At 37.2% G+C, this 19,874-nt stretch overlaps 1 protein-coding gene across 9 annotated transcripts in view; it reads right to left on the bottom strand.

Annotated features, from left to right (window-relative positions):
- Positions 1-6,265: 6,265 nt before the first annotated feature.
- Positions 6,266-19,874, bottom strand: part of lig (ubiquitin-associated protein-like lingerer) — a 94,496-nt gene continuing 80,887 nt past the window's right edge. For 5 of the 9 annotated variants that reach the window (XM_071681182.1, XM_071681184.1, XM_071681188.1 and 2 more), the window contains one exon: positions 6,266-7,364. In XM_071681182.1, coding sequence (XP_071537283.1) covers positions 7,263-7,364 — 102 coding nt within the window. In that variant the 3' untranslated portion in view covers positions 6,266-7,262. Of the gene's footprint in view, positions 7,365-7,578; positions 7,865-19,874 lie in introns of all 9 variants that reach the window. The other 4 variants (XM_071681185.1, XM_071681187.1, XM_071681190.1 and 1 more) reach the window with 2 other exon arrangements.

The following is a 19,874-nucleotide window of genomic DNA, read 5'->3' as shown; positions in this document are numbered from 1 at the left end:
GAACATTCTCTACTTTCATACAACTTTTTAAATTCATGTATGCTGCACCATCTCTTGAACATTCTCTACTTTCATACGACTTTTTAAATTTATGTATGCTGTCTGTCGGTTAAGTGTTACCTGCTTCATTGCTGCCATCAACAGTGTTGTCGACACTATCCCAAGGGATATTGAATTATCCATTTTTGTTGATGATGTGGCTATCTATTTTACATCATTCCCTGAAGTAGCTGTAAGATGCTTGCAAGCTGCTGTTGGTAAAATTACTGATTGGGCAGAAAACTCCAATTTTAATTTCCCTGAACAAAAATGACCATTATTGATACACATTTCATAAGATCAACTAAAGATCAGCAATACCACATGTACCATTGAAAGGCACTTTCATTCCCTATAACAAGGAGGCAAGATTTTTAAAAAACAATCTTTAAAAGAAGATTGGCATGAGCCCCCCATATTAACTCCTAGCTGCTGAATTTATTTCTGCATTCCTCAGTGTGAATTTTCCAGTAAAATACAAAAATCGTAGTTTGTCCATTTTTACTATTTTTTTCTTCCTTGGTGAAACCAGAGTTTCAATGTTTGACATATATATTTGTTAGCAACGTCTGATAACAAGAAAAAATAGACAAAAAATGAAAAGTGTATTTATGGTCTGATGCCTGCAGAATGGCATAAACCTCCTCAATTATAATTATCATTTATCTTTATTTATACATTACAGTACATAACACACTTGCAAAGCATATCCTGATATTATGATGTCCACTACTTAACTAAATTGTGGTGAAAACAATGAAAAAAAATAATAAATGAATCACTGCAGGTGGTGTTGTCATCAGCTGGTGAATGAGTCATTGTTTTATCTGGATCCTGTAACTTGATGTAGGTATGTGGCTGCACCTCCTGGGTGCTTGTGGCATCTGTATGACACCTATAACTTACCTAAATTATGGCTTAAAGAGGTAAAAAAGAATAAACATATAAATAATTCAAAATAAGGGTGTCATGCAAGTGAATTAGTCGCTGTTGCATTTGGAAGGTTTAAACTCAAGCACACGCAGAAAACAAAACTATCTTGGTTCCCATGACCATTTTCAAATCAAGGAAATGTCAGCCAACCACTCAGGCCATTTAAAGCAATTTTCATATGCCACTGACTTTCATGACATTTCATAGTTAACTGCAAGGATGTGTTCCTCAATATGAGATGAGCAATCTAAACAAAATGTCAAAAACCTTAAAAAAGTAAAGTGACAAAAATGCTAAACATTTTGAGGGTAGTGTCTCTACTCCCAGGAAGCAGATAGGGAAACCATGCTGAGATTTTATGATTCATTTTGGTTGAGAAGTAAATTCTTTGGCTATGGATTACATCCTGAAAAAGTTTAATATTGTCCATAATTTTGATACTAGAATATGCACACAAGCTGTCAAATACTTAACACTTGAAAGTGTGTATGTAAATTCTGGTGAGATCCTGATGAATTTGAGATGCATAGAACTTGACTTAAAGTCTCTTTAATCTTACACATACACTAGTTAACCCTATATATACAAACGATTTTGCTGCAGACTAGCCTGAGGTATTTGATTAACATACAAAGTTCTCTAATCTTTCAAGTGCAAAAATAAAAAATGTCATTAATGTGTGGTTTAGATATAAACAACAACTTGATTACCTCCCAAGAAATCAGACTTTGCAGGGACTGGATGAAATCAACCAAAAGCTTCACAGCTTCTGTAAAAAAAAAAAAAAAGGTGATGACGTTGGAGTGGAAAGGGGAGGAAGGTGGGTTACTGAGAACTAGACTTGTCAGCATCGTGCCAAAGTGATTTTTCACTTGCACTGTAACCTCTGGCAAGCAGAGTTCAGGAATACTTTTTTTCTTTTATTCATACTTAGTCTGCTGTTCCCTGCATAAGTGACATAGCACCAACAGCAAATGAGGAAAGGCCACATTCACTCATATCCATTCTCTAGCTATCATGTGTAATGTACCGAAAACACAGCCTGCTTTCCAAAACCAGGTCCCAAAGACCTTCCTTCAAACATACCCATTTTTGCTCTCCACAATAATGTTCTCTTCTTCCACATATTCTTCATTGCTCCCAGAATTTTCGACCCCTCCCCCACCTTGTGACTCACTTCCGGTTCCATGGTTCCATTCGCTGCTAAGTCCACTCCCAAATATCTGAAACACTTCACCTCCTCCAATTTTTCTCCGTTCAAACTTACATCCCACTTAACTTGTCCCTCAACCCTAATGAACCTAATAACCTTGCTCTTATTCACATTTACTCTCAACTTTCTCCTTTCACACACTTTTCCAAACTCATCATCAGCTTCTGCAGTTTCTCACTCAAATCAGCCACTAGAGCTGTGTCATCGGCGAAAAAGTGACTCACTTCCCAGGCCCTCTCATCCCCATCAGACTGAATACTTGCCCCTCTCACCAAAACTCTTGCATTTACATCCCTAACCACCCATCGGTATACAAATTAAACAACCATGAGGTCATCAAACACCCCTGCTGTAGACCAACATTCACTGGGAACCAATCTTTCTCCACTCCTTCTACTCATACACATGCCTTACATCCTTGGTAAAAACTTTTTACTGCTTCTAGCAACGTACCTCCCACACCATATAAGCTTACGACCTTCCACAGAGCATCTTTATCAAAACCTATCAAATGCCTTCTCCAGATCCATAAATGCTACATACAAACCAATCTGTTTTTCTAAGTATTTCTCTTACACGTTTTTCAAAGCAAACACCTGATCCACACATCCTCTACCACTTTTGAAACCACACTGCACTTCCCCCAATCTGATGCTCTGTACATGATTGAGACAGTGAAGGCATATACGTTTACATACACAGACATATACATATAACACATGTACATATTCTTACTTGCTTGCCTTCATCCATCCCTGGCATCATTCCCCGTTTCAGTGAGGTAGCGAGCGCCAGGAAAAGATAAAAAAGGCCATGTTCATTCACACTCAGTCTCTAGCTGTCATGTGTAATGCACTGAAGTCATTTAGACATATTTTATAAATTCAGATATACTTCGAGAAAAATGCAAGAAATTAACTGTATAAATGGCAGGGGTAATGGGGACATTAGAAATCTAATGTGCAGCAGCAGGGACTCTGTGATAGCTTAAAAATCTGCTGAGCAAATACACATTTTCATGTCAAGTTTCCAAACTCTCTTTTTTTTTCTTTTAGACAACCCAGTTGTGGACCAATCAGGTCTCCTGTTGTCTGTCTTTCTCATGTAACTCTTGCGGAAGGAGCTCAGCAACACTTCTCCCTTTCTAAGTTTATTGCTTTATTTTTCATACATATTCACCATTTCCCACATTAGTGAGGTAGTGTTAAGAACAGAGGACTGAGGCTTACGAGGGAATATCCTCACTTGGCCCCTTCTCTGTTCCCTCTTTTGGAAAATTAAAAATGGGAGGGGAGGGTTTCCAGCCCCCAACTCCCTCTCCTTTTAGCTGTCTTCTACGACACACAGGGAATACATGGGAAGTATTCTTTCTCCCCTATTTATAATTACCCTAGGACCAATCTTTATGAAAGAGTCCTGGTGTGGCGTAAGATGTTTCTAAAGACTCCTGCAGCCCAAGGCTGTGGTACTTCCAATAGCTGGGAAATGTAGGCTCCTATGGGGAAAAAAAATAAGCAAACTTACCTTAAGTGGTGCCAGGAAGCCATTTATGTTTGTCCACCAGCCAGTCTTGAGCTGGCTGGGATATTCCTCTTGACAATATTTCACTGCCTTGGGCACCTGTATACTTAGTTATGTAGCTCACAGATATATCTGTTGTCATTTTATAACATCACACTGCACACTTTTAGAGACATTTTGTAACATGATACAGAGCAAACAATGGATTGTAAAATCATACTGCTCACCACTTTTCTATATGATTTCAAGATATATCAGTTATTCATTATGTTTTCCAATTACATAGTAGTTTTCAGATATACATATTATTCACAATCTTATATACATTATTGTTATTCACTACAAAATGACATTATCCAACTACATATTTGCCTGCCCTCACTTGTTATAAAATGTTCTACTCTTATTTCCTCTATATCATACTAATCACTTTCCTATCATGATCAAAATTATGGTCAACATTCATCAAATAAGTATCATTAGTGCTCCAAAGACAAACATTACTTTGCTGGGTCAAGCATACATGGCTGCATGACTGTGGTAGTAAGTAGGGGGTGTTCACTCCTTGGAGGGACACAGCCGTATCTTTCCCCTCATGTTATACGGTTAACTGACACAAAAGTTTTTTCCTGATGCTAATTACAGTTGTTTGACACAAAAAGCATCTCTACCTACTTTAGAAGTCCACCTTCTAATTCAAATCAGGGCAGAAAGAAGCAACCTGTCAAACCACTATTGTCGTCACCATGCTAAGCCCACATAATTACAGTTGCAGGGAATGTAGTTGCAAGCACAACATGGCAAGTAGTATCAAGAAGTCATGCTTCAATGCGATACCCATAAGAACAGAACAACTTAGGTTATCATTGTTCACCATGACTCAGTCATCTCACATTAGTAATGTAACAGGCTTTAACTAATCTTTGTTACTTTTAGACATTGTTCACCATGATTCAGTCATCTCACATTAGTAATGTAACAGGCTTTACCTAATCTTTGTTACTTTTAGTCAAACTTGAAATAAATGTTTACTTTTTCAAATGTATGCTTATAAAGTTTATATTGTTTTCAGTATTATTCTCTTTCTTACTAGTATTAGGGTTTGAGATTTTCATTTATTTCAAATGGTACTAACATATTCAAACTACATATTTACATAAAACTGTATAATTACTATGTGGCATGGCTTGTTATTAGCTACAATTTGAAAAGATTCCTTGCAATTTCTGCAAGTGAATGTTTTTCTGATGTATTTAGCATTTTAATGTATCTTGTTCAATGTGATTCTCATCATCATTGAGGTATAGAGGTAAAGTTGTAAGAGAAGTATGCGAGGTGAGGATTGTGGGAGGAAATGGTTTAGACATACAGTATGGAAAGGATAACTAAGAGGGTCTACATGTTGTTAGTGGAAGGGACATTGTAAAGAGGGAACCAAGATGGAGATGGAAGGTTGGGGTGAAGGAGGCTGTGAGTATTCTGGGCGTGAACATACAGGAGGTTGTGAGATGTATATCAGATAAGAGAAAATGGGAGCTATGTCGTAAACAGGGTGACATGCTGTCAATGGGTTGAACCAGGGTATATACAGCTGTACAGGAACACTATGGAAAGGTCTGTGGGCCTGATTATGGACAGGGGGATCTGGTTTTGGTGTAGTATACATGACAGCTAAGGAATGGATGCAAACAAATGAGGCCATTCTTTGTCTATTCCTGGTGCAACCTTGCTATTGCACACATAGTGGTAGGAAGACTTTTTTGTCATCAATTTTAGACAAGGATAAATCCATGTTTAAGAATATGCTAGTTTCATTTAACAAGTTATTGTTTTTGTTTTCCTTTATAAGTAATTAAACAAGGTTTAAAGATTTTTTCTTTATTTTAGACTACTAATGCATTGTTCAAATTATATAAATAATCAATCTGTATAAATAAGCATCTTGTGGTAATAAGCATCATAGGCTGCACTCCCTATATTCACTGTGATACTCCACTAGTAGATTTTTCTTAACATGCATTTGTATCTCAATGTTTACCAAGTTTTAACTATCAATCTCTCAGTAATTTAGGGGGCTTCTCCTCTTTTATCACTTTCTGACAAGCATACAATAAATGTTTACTTTTTTCAAATATATGTTAGTTTTGCACAAATGTGTGAATTTTAGTTGATATAAATGAAATCTGGGTATAGTAAAAAGTAAATCATGAACATGCAAGTTCATTTCTTGAGAAACCAATATAACGACAGACCAGTTCCGCATGATCACTGCGCTTACAAGAAAACATTCATCAGCCATCACATGACAAAGCCAGGAGCTCTATTATATAAATTTAAAGACTTGAATGAGAATATGTTGCCTCCTAGTCAGTGGAAATTTAGCATTTAGTGGTATAACTACATCCATCACTTCACCTCTGGCAGTGATTCATAGCTCAAACACTTCCACAAGGAAAAACTATATAGTGATAGCTCCTTTAGGCATTTGCAAGATTAAAATTCATTAAAATTATCATACTTCTCAGTACAAAGATACTACATGAAGGAAAAAATTTGAAATTCAGATTTAAGATATTTTATTGGTGGAACTGAAATATCTCACTACACAAAAAGCTTACAAAACAAGAGGCTTACTTTTCATATCAATGATACAGCATTCCTTTAAAAGGAATGGGTTTATATTGTACCTAGAGAGATACAGAAGTTAAAAAAGAAAGAAAAATAAGTGAGTTGAATATACAATCATCCTATTCTGGGGTGATCACTGAAAGGCAGATTCAAAGGAGCTGTGGTCTGAAATTCCACAGCAGGCTCTCAACTTCAGTGACTTTAAAGAAATGTATTAACATTTCAACTCCAGAATAGAATGCTGTCTTACATTTGTAGTAGCCTAAATGAAGATCTGTTCTAGTGGTGTACAATCACTATAGTCTTCTTTGCCAAATCCTATCACCCAAACATACAATTTGTAAAACTTTTGTAAATATAAAAAGGTGTGGGAGTGAGAGGTTGCAGGAGAAATGCACCATGCCAGTGGACCTGCGCCCATGGTTTATTCAGTGGCATCTGTTATTTACAAGTGAGAAGAGCAAGACTGAATACACCATTGCCACAAATGCTAAATATCATATCCACTTTCACATCACCTTGGACGAGTTCACATAAAGTATGATCTATAGGGGTGAATAACAGCTTACCTCATACATATTTACCAATGTACAGAGACAAGCAAATCCTTTGTATTAGTATTTTTGCACTGACTAAACAATACACCTACGTTTCGACCCTTGTACATCCATCTAAGCAGTTTTTAAATAAATCAAAGACTTCTGTGAGCGCATTTTCACATCTAATTGACAAATTCATGCTCCGGATGCTGAGGCACCTACGTTGTAGGTGGGAATGGATGCTGGCCGAACAATGCCAACAAATTCTTTGAACAGTGGATTCCGCCAGATCATCCTTGTCACTTGATATTACAGAAGGGAACCCAAGGCAGAGATGCCCCACAGGACCGCCTCAGGAGGGAGGTGTGGAAGCCTTGGTGGGGCCAACTTCAGTTGGCGCCCCAGTAAGACCCACCGTAGGAAGGTTTAGATCCTCCCTTATTCTGCCCACCCGTACTTCCTGCACGCTGACCACCAGAGCTTCCACCATCCTGTGTAGCAAGAGCCAACCATTTAGTTTTCTTAACAGAGAAAAAAAAATGTTCCAAATGACAATTCTCTCAAACTTCTGGATTCTATGAAGAATGCATGTACTGCTTAATGATGAATTCATAACCATAAATACTGAACCTATAACTTTCCAATTTGAAAATTCATATTCTCAGGGCACTATTTAAAACCAATAAAACAAACTGGCTCCAGTACCTGCAAAGACTGTTGAAAGTCTTATACTCCTCCTCAGTACAGCAGCCCACAGCAACAGGAAGTACAATGACAATGAACTATCTATTTTATCTATGTCAACGTGCTGTTTTCAACTATACAACAGGGGAGATCATGCAAAATCTCCAACCACCATTTGCTGCACTTCTCCACACAGACATCCACACTAGCACCCCTCTCGTGTAAAAATCCCTCACTCTCCTTCCACCTCACCTTTGATCTCCCACGACCCCTAATACACTTGAAAGGCAGGCAAGTTGCTGGAACTCTGAGGAAAGTAATGAAAGGAAAAAAATATGAGCTGCAAGGTGTGGTAAGGTTTGTTGGAACAATTGGTGCACCTAATCTAATGTATGCTAGTGAAACATAAGTCTGTATTAATAGATTTGCTAGCATAGTGCAAGCTGCTAATTTGGATTTCTGAAAGAGATGGATAAGGAGTCTGGAATATATCATTGAAAATAAGGTACTATAAAGGATAGGTACATGAAGCCAGCAACGAGTAGTTTGGGGGAAATGGCACATGTATGACGAGAGAAAAGATGATAAGTCATTCCAGAGCTATGTTTGTATGTATGAAGGGAAAAGAGAGACAAAGATATATAGATTTCTTTTACAAAGCTGGTGATCTGGTATAAGAATTCAGAAAGAATGGTAAATGTATAATTAAGTTCCATTTTCAAACATGAGCAAAGGATTGTTAATAAATAATCTTACAAAGTTTGATCAAAATTCCTTCGATATTCATCTTAATTTAGTCACGCTCGTAAGTGTAATCCAGTATTTGTATAAACTCACTCTCATATGCATAATTTAGCTCCATCTTCAAACATGAGCTTAAAACTGATCTATTCAGCAAACACACAAAGTGTGATCAAAATCCATTTCAAGTCAGCAAAGCCAGTGAGTAGAAACTAAAGACTAAGATGAAATGTCCAATTATTCGAGTACAGACAGATGTGTGATGCAACATCTTAAACTATGACAAAGAACTGATAAATAATGGTTTCATCAACTATGGAACTTTTATCTATGCACATAATTAGAAATTTGGCCCATAAACTTACACTAAAGAAAATGTTCGTTTATGTGAAGTTTAGCATATATCTGGGTATATACAACTGTACAATAGCAAGAAAGGACTAATACAAGAACAAACTGCGTAGTTTCCACAATCTAATGTGATTTAGCAAAATCTGTGATCAGAGGACTAAGGACTGACAGACTGAACTATCATACCATGACTAATGAAACTGTAACAAGTCTTGGAAAAACTAGAAAACACAAGTTGAACTATGTGGCATACGTATGGATGTATCTGCATATGGGTAATGTAGCTGTCCCTATAAGTACAATCTCAGTATTAGTAACTTAATAGTCTCAACTTTTGATCAAAATAGAAAAGATGCTGTTTATGGTTTTTGCTTAGATGTTGTCTATGAGAAAATATAAGAGTACAGAAAAACTAAGTTCAAAAACTGGTAACTAAAAGAACAGAGGAGAAAAAGTGTGGATGGATGATTTAATTCTATTTTTAATCTTGAATTAAGATTCAAGAAGTGAAGTAACCTCATTCAGTCTGGTCAAAACTGAGCTTAATAAATGAAAGCCAGAGATCAGAAACTCATGGATGATTTACTTCTATAATCAACACTGAACTAGCAGTCAATGACTGGGTAACTTCATTAAGTCTGATCAAACCTGAATATGATTTAGAAAATATAATGATCAGAGACTAATTTCAAGAATCAAGCCATCAATATGTGAACATGATTTGGCCCCTTCTCTGTTTGAAACTCACCAAAAGGTTCTTACAATGAACAATCTCACCATGTCTATCTGAATTCTAACATGATTTTTCAAAGCTAATAATTCAAAACTGAACAACAAACATACAAAGTCACATACTAATGTAATTGTTCAGCTGCAAACTGAATCAGATAATTAATAAAATGCACATCACAAAACCTGTTTAAAACCAAAGTTGGTTTTCATTATAACTATCAGCAAAACTTGGAACTGGAAGTTTTAAGTTCGGGAAGTACTCACTGATGTTGAGATACAAGTAACACAAATAGAATACTGAAAAAAATCCCTAATGCTTGGAATCAAGCATTGTTCAGATTTAGATACCTTAGGGATTTTAAAATACTGAGCCAAAGATTGTGGTCTGAACATATGGTAAAATCAACAGAGCATCGTTTAACTAATGCTTGTTTAAATTTCATTTGTTTGTAAGATATGTAAAAACGTACAGTATTATAAAAAACAAATCTTTACTGAAATTATTTACAAGAAACTCATGCTTCACGTTAGCAGTAATCTTGTATGCACTGGACTATGAATTTTGGGAGTTCATTAAGTTTAGGAAGGCAGAGCTATCATTTCCTATCTGTGCTGTATGCCACCCACAAAACAGCAAGGGAATAAATAATGAGACATGGGAAGCAACAAGCAGCTGACCAAAGATAAGGAGGAAGGATAGAATGATGCGAGCTTGTGTATGAGAGGGGTGTCGTGGCAAAGATTTGCAATGGATGTGGTGTCTGGAGGAGTACAGCAAAGAATAGCATACTACATGGACATTTATAGATTTTCCTGCATCCATTCTTTGCACATACCAACACTATCTCAAAGGACTTAATGCTTCAAAACATCACATCTTCCACAAACTTCCACATTCTCCACTCTTTTGATCCTTTCATTTTCACATCTTCCTTTCAAGAACATTTTTAAATGACATTCTCGCTGGGAAAATAGTACTCATACACATCCTTGTCACCTGTCAGAGAAAAATAGTAAACAGGTCGTCCAATGTAACAAAACAGAAATCTCCTCCAAGGGTTACATAGTTAAAAAAAATCATAAGCCATGTTAAATCCACTATATACCTGGCTAACCACAAGTGATTCCCATTCACCTTACTGCAGGAGACAAACAAGTCAATTCTTCAATCAGAAATGTATATTTCCTAGTATATTGAGCAGTGACTGGGGCAGGAAGGTGGATTATTAATCTCACAATCAATGACGATAATAATAATAATAATAATAATAATAATAATAATAATAATATTCTATACAATACACAACTGGTTCCCCACCTTAGCATGACTGCATCAGGAACTCACTAACTATGATGGATGATGCACAGACACCTGAGTCCACCATTGACAGTCCCACAAGCAATGGAATGGTCTTGTCCTAAACATTTCATATGCTCTGATTCAGCCAACTAACAGAACGTCACTCCTCTGTACACCACATCGATCTAATTCACTCTATTCTACGCACACCTCTTACCCTCCTTAATCTTCAGACTTCAATACTTCCACACTCCATCTCCTTCTTGGTTCCCCCTTACTCTCTCCACTTCTAAAATGTAGATCTTATTAGTCTGTCTTTTTCACTCATCCTCTCCATATGGCTAAACTACTATTTTTTTTTACCAGACAACCCAGTTGTGATGCATGACTGCGTCAGGAACTCATTACCTATGATGGATGATGCAAAGACACCTGAGTCCACCATTGACAGTTAAGCCCACAAGCTATGGAATGGTCTTGTCCTAAACATTTCATATGCTTTGATTCAGCACACTAACAGTACGTCACTCCTTCTTGGTTCCCCCTTACTCCCTCCACTTCTAAAATGTAGATCTTATTAGTCTGTCTTTCTTCACTCATCCCCTCCATATGGCTGACCTTCTTTTCTTTCCTTTTTTTACCAGACAACCCAATCGTGGACCAATCAGGCCTCCTGTTGTTTGTCTTTCTCATGCACACCTAACTACTTACACTTTCATTTCTTACTTAATCAACCCCATCTCACACTAATGCATCCTTTGGCATTTCATTTTTAATGCATTTACCCTCTTCTGATCTTTTGCACGTTGAACCAAGGACTCACATCCAGACAACACCATCAGGACTATCTTATCTTCATACATAAAGTACTAGTAGTAATCCTGGCCCCAACTGACACTAATCTTTCTTCCATACACTCCTTAATATATCAACATTTATCACTGGAAAGTGGAAAATTATAACAGAATTGCATTTAAAAATGTGTAAATATCTAGTACCTAGGGGGAAACATTAAGCATCTCGCTCATTAACAGCCTGAATGGTCAATCATTTGGTATGTTCGCCACATATTGAAATGAAGTTTAACTATATTATTATATCTATATTGTTTCAGAAATATCACCTTTTTCAAATGGTAAGGCAAAAATGTTACATAAACCATGCATGTAGATTGAAATATTCCTGCATACACAAAAATATTTCAAGATGTGCCACATTACAGGAATAGCTAAGTCTGCCTCCAAAAAACTGGGTGTCCTGTTTAGATGTCAACTTCTCTTCTGAACAGTTGCTCTGTTTATGCATGGGAATGATTCGTCCTTGTATGGAGTACTGCTCTCACATTTAGGGTGGTTCTAGCTCTGTATCTTTACTTGACAGAGTCGAGTCAAAACTGTCTCACTTATGAAATGTCCCAGGCTAACTTTCAAACCTAACCCCCTTGTTCTACATTGCACTGTTGGTTCACTTTTCATCCTCTATAGGTATTACACTGGATTTTGCTCCTGAGAGCTGGCTGCTTGTGTGCCCCTCATGAGCTAGACCACACAATACTTGGCAAGCTGCAGCATCACAAGGTGAGGCCTTCAGCAACTCAAAGGTAGGCCGTTTTGATACCTGTTTCTTTCCCTACATGTCAAAGGTTTGGAACTCTACCTTCTCTTGTCTTTCCTTATACCTATGACAAGACACTTTTCAAAAGACAGGTCTTTTACGTCCTCAAAAATTAGTAAATACTTTCCCTTATCATAATTCACTTCTTCTTTTGTCCGTCACTGGAACCTTAAAAAAAAAAAAAAAAAAAAAAAAAAAAAAAAAAAAAAAAAAGGATGGGCAACTTATAGTACACATTAGTAACAATGAGTATATTATCCCTGGGGATAGGGGAGAAAGAATACTTCCTACGTATTCTCTACGTGTCGTAAAAGGCAACTAAAAGGGAAGGGAGCGGGGCGCTGGAAATCCTCCCCACCTGTTCTTTTAATTTTCCAAAAGAAGTAACTGAAAAGGGGGCCAAGTGAGGATATTCCCTCTAAGGCTCAGTCCTCTGTTCTTAACGCTACCTCGCAAATGCAGGAAATGGCGAATATGTATGAAAAACACACACACACACACATTTTTTTTTTTCACACTATTCGCCATTTCCCGCATTAGCGAGGTAGCATTTAGAACAGAGGACTAAATATATATATATATATATATATATATATATATATATATATATATATATATATATATATATATATATATATATATATATATGTATATATATATATATATATATATATATATATATATATATATATATATATATATATATATATATTTTCTTTCTTTTTTTTTTAAACTATCCGCCGTTTCCCGCATTAGCGAGGTAGCGTTAAGAACAGAGGACTGGGCCTTTGTGGAATATCCACACCTGGCCCCCCCTCTGTTCCTTCTTTTGGAAAATTAAAAAAAAGAAAAAAAAAAGAGAGGGGAGGATTTCCAGCCTCCTGCTCCCTCCCCTTTTAGTCGCCTTCTACGACACGCAGGGAATACGTGGGAAGTATTCTTCATCCCCTATCCCCAGGGATATATATATATATATATATATATATATTATTTTTTTTTTTTTTTTTTTATTATACTTTGTCGCTGTCTCCCGCGTTTGGAAAGGATCACAATTTTGCACGTGATCAAGATATTCCTATGAGTCCACGGGGAAAATGAAACACGATAAGTTCCCAAGTGCACTTTCATGTAATAATCACATCATCAGGGGAGACACAAGAGAGAAATATAACAGTCAGTTGATATACATCAAAGAGACGAAGCTAGGACGCCATTTAGTAAACATGAGATTTATTTTTCATACTATTCGCCATCTCCCGTGTTGGCATGGTAGTGTTAAGAACAGAGGACTGAGCCTTTGAGGGAAACCCTCACTTGGCCCCCTTCTCTGTTCCTCCTTTTGGAAAATTAAAAACGAGAGAGAAGGATTTCCAGCCCCCCGCTCCCTCCCCTTTTAGTCACCTTCTAGGACACGTAGGGAATACGTAGGAAGTATTCTTTCTCCCCTATCTCCATATATAGAGTACATATATATATATATATATATCTATATTCATATCTATATGAAAAGCAAGGCAAGTTATCCCTTGAAAGTAAAAATTACAACATAATAGCATAGTGGGTTCAGTGGGTTAAGGAAAAAAAATTCAGGGGCCAAATCAGAAAGCAAACAAGAAATGGTATCATAGAACATTGGCAAATTATAGGGAAAGCAAGAAAATGTTTAGAAAAGTGAACAATGTGAGAAGAATAAGAGAACCAATTGGGGCATCACTGAAGGGAGTCGATGGGGAAGTGGCAACAGGAAAGAAAGAGATAAAGAGGATATGGAAAGAGTATTTTGATGAACTCTTGAATGTGTATGATGATAGAATGGCAGATGTAGGGTGTTTGGGAAGTGGAGGTATATGGAGCAAGTCATGGCAAAAGGTTGGTTAAAGTAGTAGTAGTAGTGAACAAGAAGTGTGGACAGTATAATGGACTAGATGGAAATGCTACTGAGTGTCTCAAGAAAGGTGACTGAAGGTGTTGTTGTTCGGTATGTCTGGTTTTCAATATAGGTATGGCTCAAGATGAGTTGCCACAGGATTGGCAGAATGCCTGTTCACTGTCTTATGAAAGGGACAAAAGTAAATGCTCAAATTAAAGAGGTATAGCAAAAATGGGTATGTTTGAAGGAATAGTGGTTCCAACAATGTTGTATGGTTGCGAGGCGTGGGCTATGGATAGAGTTGTGCGCAGGAGGATGGACGTGCTGGAAATGAGATGTTTGAGGAAAATGTGTGGTGTGAGGTGGTTTGATCGAGTAAGTAACGTAAGGGTAAGAGAGATGTGTGGAAATAAAAAGAGCGTGGTTGAGAGAGCAGAAGAGGGTGTTTTGAAATGGTTTGGGCACATGGAGAGAATGAGTGAGGAAAGATTGACCAAGAGGATATATGTGTCGGAGGTGGAGGGAACGAGGAGAAGAGGGAGACCAAATTGGAGGTGGAAAGATGGAGTGAAAAAGATTTTGTGTGATCGGGGCCTGAACATGCAGGAGGGTGAAAGGAGGGCAAGGAATAGAGTGAATTGGAGCGATGTGGTATACAGGGGTTGACGTGCTGTCAGTGGATTGAGTCGGGGCATGTGAAGCGTCTGGGGTAAACCATGGAAAGCTGTGTAGGTATGTATATTTGCGTGTGTGGACGTGTGTATGTACATGTGTATGGGGGGGGGGCATTTCTTTCGTCTGTTTCCTTGCGCTACCTCGCAAACGCGGGAGACAGCGACAAAGTATAAAAGAAAAAAAAAAAAAAAAAAAAAAAAAAGATCTGCTGAGCATACCCAGTAAGTTGTATACCCAATAAATTGTAAGGGATAACATGAAGTGACAGTAAAGGTGGTGGCATTCAGAGAGCATCAGATTGAGGAGGAGCAATGGGGTTTTAGGAGTAGCATAGGAGGTATTTGCTTTAAGAGTTTGTGTGAAAAATAACTAGAAAGAGTGGGATATGTAAGAGACACTTATGGATATGAGAAAACATGGTTGATAGAGATGCTACAAATGTACTGAGTAAAGCTCTAAGTATTGAGAGTTTTTATTTAGAAAGTAAAGCACATGTGCAAGTACAAAGCAGGGATGATGAATGATCCAGGTGAGGGTGGGTTTGCATTAAGGACATGCAATGTCATCATGGACATATAACCTGTTTATGGGTGGATGGTTATGATTGTATATGCAAGGGTCTACAGTAAGCTGGAGGTTGGGCACCTAGGAGGTAAATCAGTTGCTGGCTGTGAATGACAGCTTTACTTGCAGACTCAATTAAAAAAAATGCAGAAGCTGGTGACTGAGTATGACAAGTGTGTGAAAGGAGGAAGCCAAGACTTAAAGAGAATAAAAAAAGTTTTGAAATAACACAGGGCAGAAAGAATGAATGGTTTGAGTATAAGGTAGAAAGGAGAAAACATGGAAGATATTGAGTTTCTGATACCTAGGAGTGGTCATAGCTGCAGATGGAACTAAGAGAGCTGAAATGAACTACAGGGTGGGAGAGGTGGCAAAGGAAGCAATAAGGTGTGTATGGAAACAAGTCACTTTCTGTGAGAGTAAAACGTAATACTTCGAGGTGGATTGGGCACATGGAAAGAATGTAAGACTGGGAGTTTAAAAGGAGAATTCATGACAGTACAATAAAGGGGTTCGTGTGAGTGGTAGACCACCTGTGACATAGGCAAATAGGGTGGAGGAATATTGGTGGGAGACAAACAGAGGAAGAATGCATGAAATAGTGTATGTGAGGGAGGCATGTAAGGACAGTAAGTTTAAGTGTGACTGAGATAGCTGAACAAGTTGTGTTATTATGTTTGGAAATATGAAGAGGATGAGTGAAGACACAAAGAAGGGATTTTGTGTCAGAAGTGGAGGAAACAAGAAGGGAAGAGAACCACAAGGAGATAGAGCAAACTATAGGGATGTAGTATGCAGGGGGTGATGTTCTGTCAATGACTAAAACACAGCATATGAAGTGGCTTGTAGAATCTATAGAAAGGTCTATGGGGCTTGGCTGTGGATACAGGGCTCTGATTTTCATTCTCTACAAATGAGAGCTAGAGAGTGCATGTGTGCAAATGAAACCATTTTTCATGTTCCTAGCACTCCCTTACTTTACTGGAAATGGCAAACTGATTTTAAAAGTTACTGACGATTTTGTTGTTTTTATCATTATTAGAATTATGTATATATACATGTACAAGAGTGGATGAGCCATTCTTCATCTGTTTCCTGGCGCTACCTCACTGACACAGGAAACAGCAGTTACGTAAAATAAAAATATATATATAGAGTTATACTTATCATAAATGTTATTATTATAGCATTATCATTATTATAATATAGGCTCTGGTTTTAATGTATTAAATATGATAACCAGAGAGTGGATGAGAGTAAATGAGCCCTCTATTCTTCCATTCCTGATACTACCTTACAGAGGTGGGAAAAGTAATTGCGTCTTAAAACACCATCACATTACTACAGGTACATGATCCAAAATCTGGAAGTCACTTGACTATGGGGTTGCCAGATTTTGGAACATTCAGGTTTGGGGGAACAGTCTTTGTCTAACATAACACAAGTAATTTAGTGCACATGCATTTACATGCTAACTGTGGAGTTTGTGACCAGAGGGGGGGAAAACCTATATCCAAATTCATCACCACATCAAGCCCCATCACATTTTCTCATAAGTCTTTATCAAAACTCGCTCAAGGATGTCTCAATATGCATTTTCCAGAATATTGCACTGGACTCGGGCAGGATGCAACAAGCATCTAAATCTGAACATTTTCTAAAAATCCATTTATAGGTCTAGATGTGTTTTATTATTTTGTGTTCTCTAATCTTTCATAAGAATAAAATATTAAGAATACAGAGGTTAAAAGAAATATCAAACAACATCAGAGAGCATGAAACTGAAAATATGTTTAATAAATATTTACTGTGGTGATCAACCCTCACTTTAAACTGTGATTTTATGATTTACAATTTGGTGTAAACAGTATAATAAAGCAATCATTTGAAAATATGTCTGAAAAAACAATGTAAAACCAAAAACAGCATCACAAATTGGTAATTATCTTAAAACATTTAAGCATCGGTGGTAGTAATCACCTCATCAAACTCGCAGTAATTATGATCATTATATAAGATTTACCATTTGTCATACATAATGTTAAAGGGCAATCATTTATTAATATATGCATGTAAAAAACGAATAAGACAAAAAACAAAATTACAAAATATAAAAAAAACATTTAAGTGTGGCTGATTGCTAGGAGTAGGTACTTCATTGACCTTGGATGTACTCAGGCAAGCTTTAAATCTCATCTAATTTAACAGATGTAAGTCTGTGTACGTAGTTATTAGGTTCAGCTGTTGCACATATAAAGGTATCTTCTGTTTAACACCCGGTGCTTTCCTCTCTCATAGCCCTGACTCTATATTATTGCAGGTGGCATCTATGGTGGGTTTGTTGGGAGTTTACTGTTGGAGAGATGATATTAGGGCATACATGTACATTTCTCGTCACCATAATCCTTGGTAGAGCTAGGCATTATAAGTAAATTAGCTCTTTCTCTCAAAAGGTTCACACAAAATTTTTCCATGGTAGATGATTCAATCTCCTCATTGTACATGCAAAGTGATTCTTGACTTTCTACTGAATTATATCTATGCTTGAAGGAATTCTCTGGTTCTGATTTTCAGTCTGAATATTCTGTAAGCTTTCCACTGTCTCTTTATCATAAAACTAAGCTGTTATTGGCTTACATTCTGATCACTCACTTTTCTAATATCTTTAAACTTTCTTACAGTGTCCACTTTAGATTAAGCAAAGATCAATGAATCTGCAATATCAATTACCCAATCATCTTGCCCATGCACATTAGATTTCACTCCTAAAGTAACTTTACAGTAAAAGCATGATAAGGGTTCAATTTGGGGCTAATACTTCATAACAAATCATAATCATCTCTCAGTAACTGCTATTTACCCAAAACTGACTTAAGTGTAGTAAATAATACTTTCATCACTTTAATGTGAACTTTGAAATTACATCACTTAAAGAAGAGAAGATTCAATGAAATGTCATTAAGTACGCCATTAGGGTATAAACTTTTTTAAAACTGATATCTAAATGCAAGTTTTTAAACCAAATCGTTCACCTTTTATGACCTGCAAAATCACATTTGTGATTATATTAAATTTTTTGCACTTATCAGTTTCATAGTTTCTTTTTTGGCATTCATGGTTTACCATACAATTTTGAATTCTAATTAAGCTATATGCATCCATAATGTCACTGTGCTCATATCATGATCAATATCTCTATCACAATTTTATGCAATGTATAATCACTAAGAAGTCTTCTCAGTTTATTATGAAAAAAAAAAACAAGGCCATCAAAACAATCACTTGATGCCTCACAACCACAAAAATCTCAACACCTGCTGAGAAATAAAAATACCTACAATACAGTCTCATTTCAATATGCTTAGCACCCAGTTCTTCACAACAGACCTAGCTCAACTCTTCCTATCCAAGCTCACCGCAACCAACCACGAACTCTTCACAATAGACCTAGCTCAACTCTTCCTATCCAAGCTCACCATAACCAACCACAAATTCTTCACAACAGACCTAGCTCAACTCTTCCTATCCAAGCTCACCATAACCAACCAAAAATACCAAAGTAGAAACAAATGACTTACCCTGTTTCACACTTAAGCAACCTGTAATAACAGATCCCCCCTAAACCAACATGACATGATAGTGACTAAACATCTACTTTCCAAAGCCTTAAATCCTACCCCACCAGACAAGCATATCGGAGTGACAATTTGTCGTCTGCTTTTTGGACATCATTTCTACTTTAAAAACACTAATTCAACACATCACAAGACCCATCATGCCCAAAATGGAGCTTTCATTGTGACAACACTAAGTACTTACTAATTATCTGTCCTGCACACCTCAAATTGACATAAATGAGAACATTTTTTGCCTGTCCCTGGCAGTATCTCAACACATGAAATGGCAAACAAGATAAAACTATCATCATCACCATTTCTATCATTTTTCATTATGCACCCTTGATTGATGTTTCCTGCATAAACACAAATTTTTTTCGTACATATTTGCCATTTCCCATGTTAGTGAGGAAGCGTTAAGAAACATAGAGCAAATCCTTACAGGGAATATCCTCACTTGGCCCCCTTTTCTGTTCCTTCTTTTGGAAAAAAAAAAATGGGAGGGGAAGATTCCAGCCCCCTGGTCCCTCCTCTTTTAGTCACCTTCTGAGAAATGCAGGGAATACATGGGAAGTATTCTTTCTCCCCTATCCCCTATCCATGGTTTACCCCAGACACTTCACATGTCTTGGTTCAGTACACTGACAGCACGTCGAGCCCAGTACACCACATCGTTCCAATTCACTATTTCTTGCACGTGTCTCACCCCCCTGTATCTTGAGGTGCCGATTGCTCAAAATCTTTTTCACACCATCCTTCCACCTCCAATTGGGTCTCCCGCTCCTCCTTATTCCCTCCAACTCTGACACATATATCCTCTTTGTCAACATTTCCTTACTCATTCTCTCCATAT

The sequence above is a fragment of the Panulirus ornatus genome, chromosome 32 (genome assembly GCF_036320965.1).
Source record: "Panulirus ornatus isolate Po-2019 chromosome 32, ASM3632096v1, whole genome shotgun sequence".
NCBI classification, from domain to species: domain Eukaryota; kingdom Metazoa; phylum Arthropoda; class Malacostraca; order Decapoda; family Palinuridae; genus Panulirus; species Panulirus ornatus.
The sequence above is the reverse complement of the archived record's forward strand: the minus strand, read 5'-3'. Positions and strand labels throughout refer to the sequence as shown.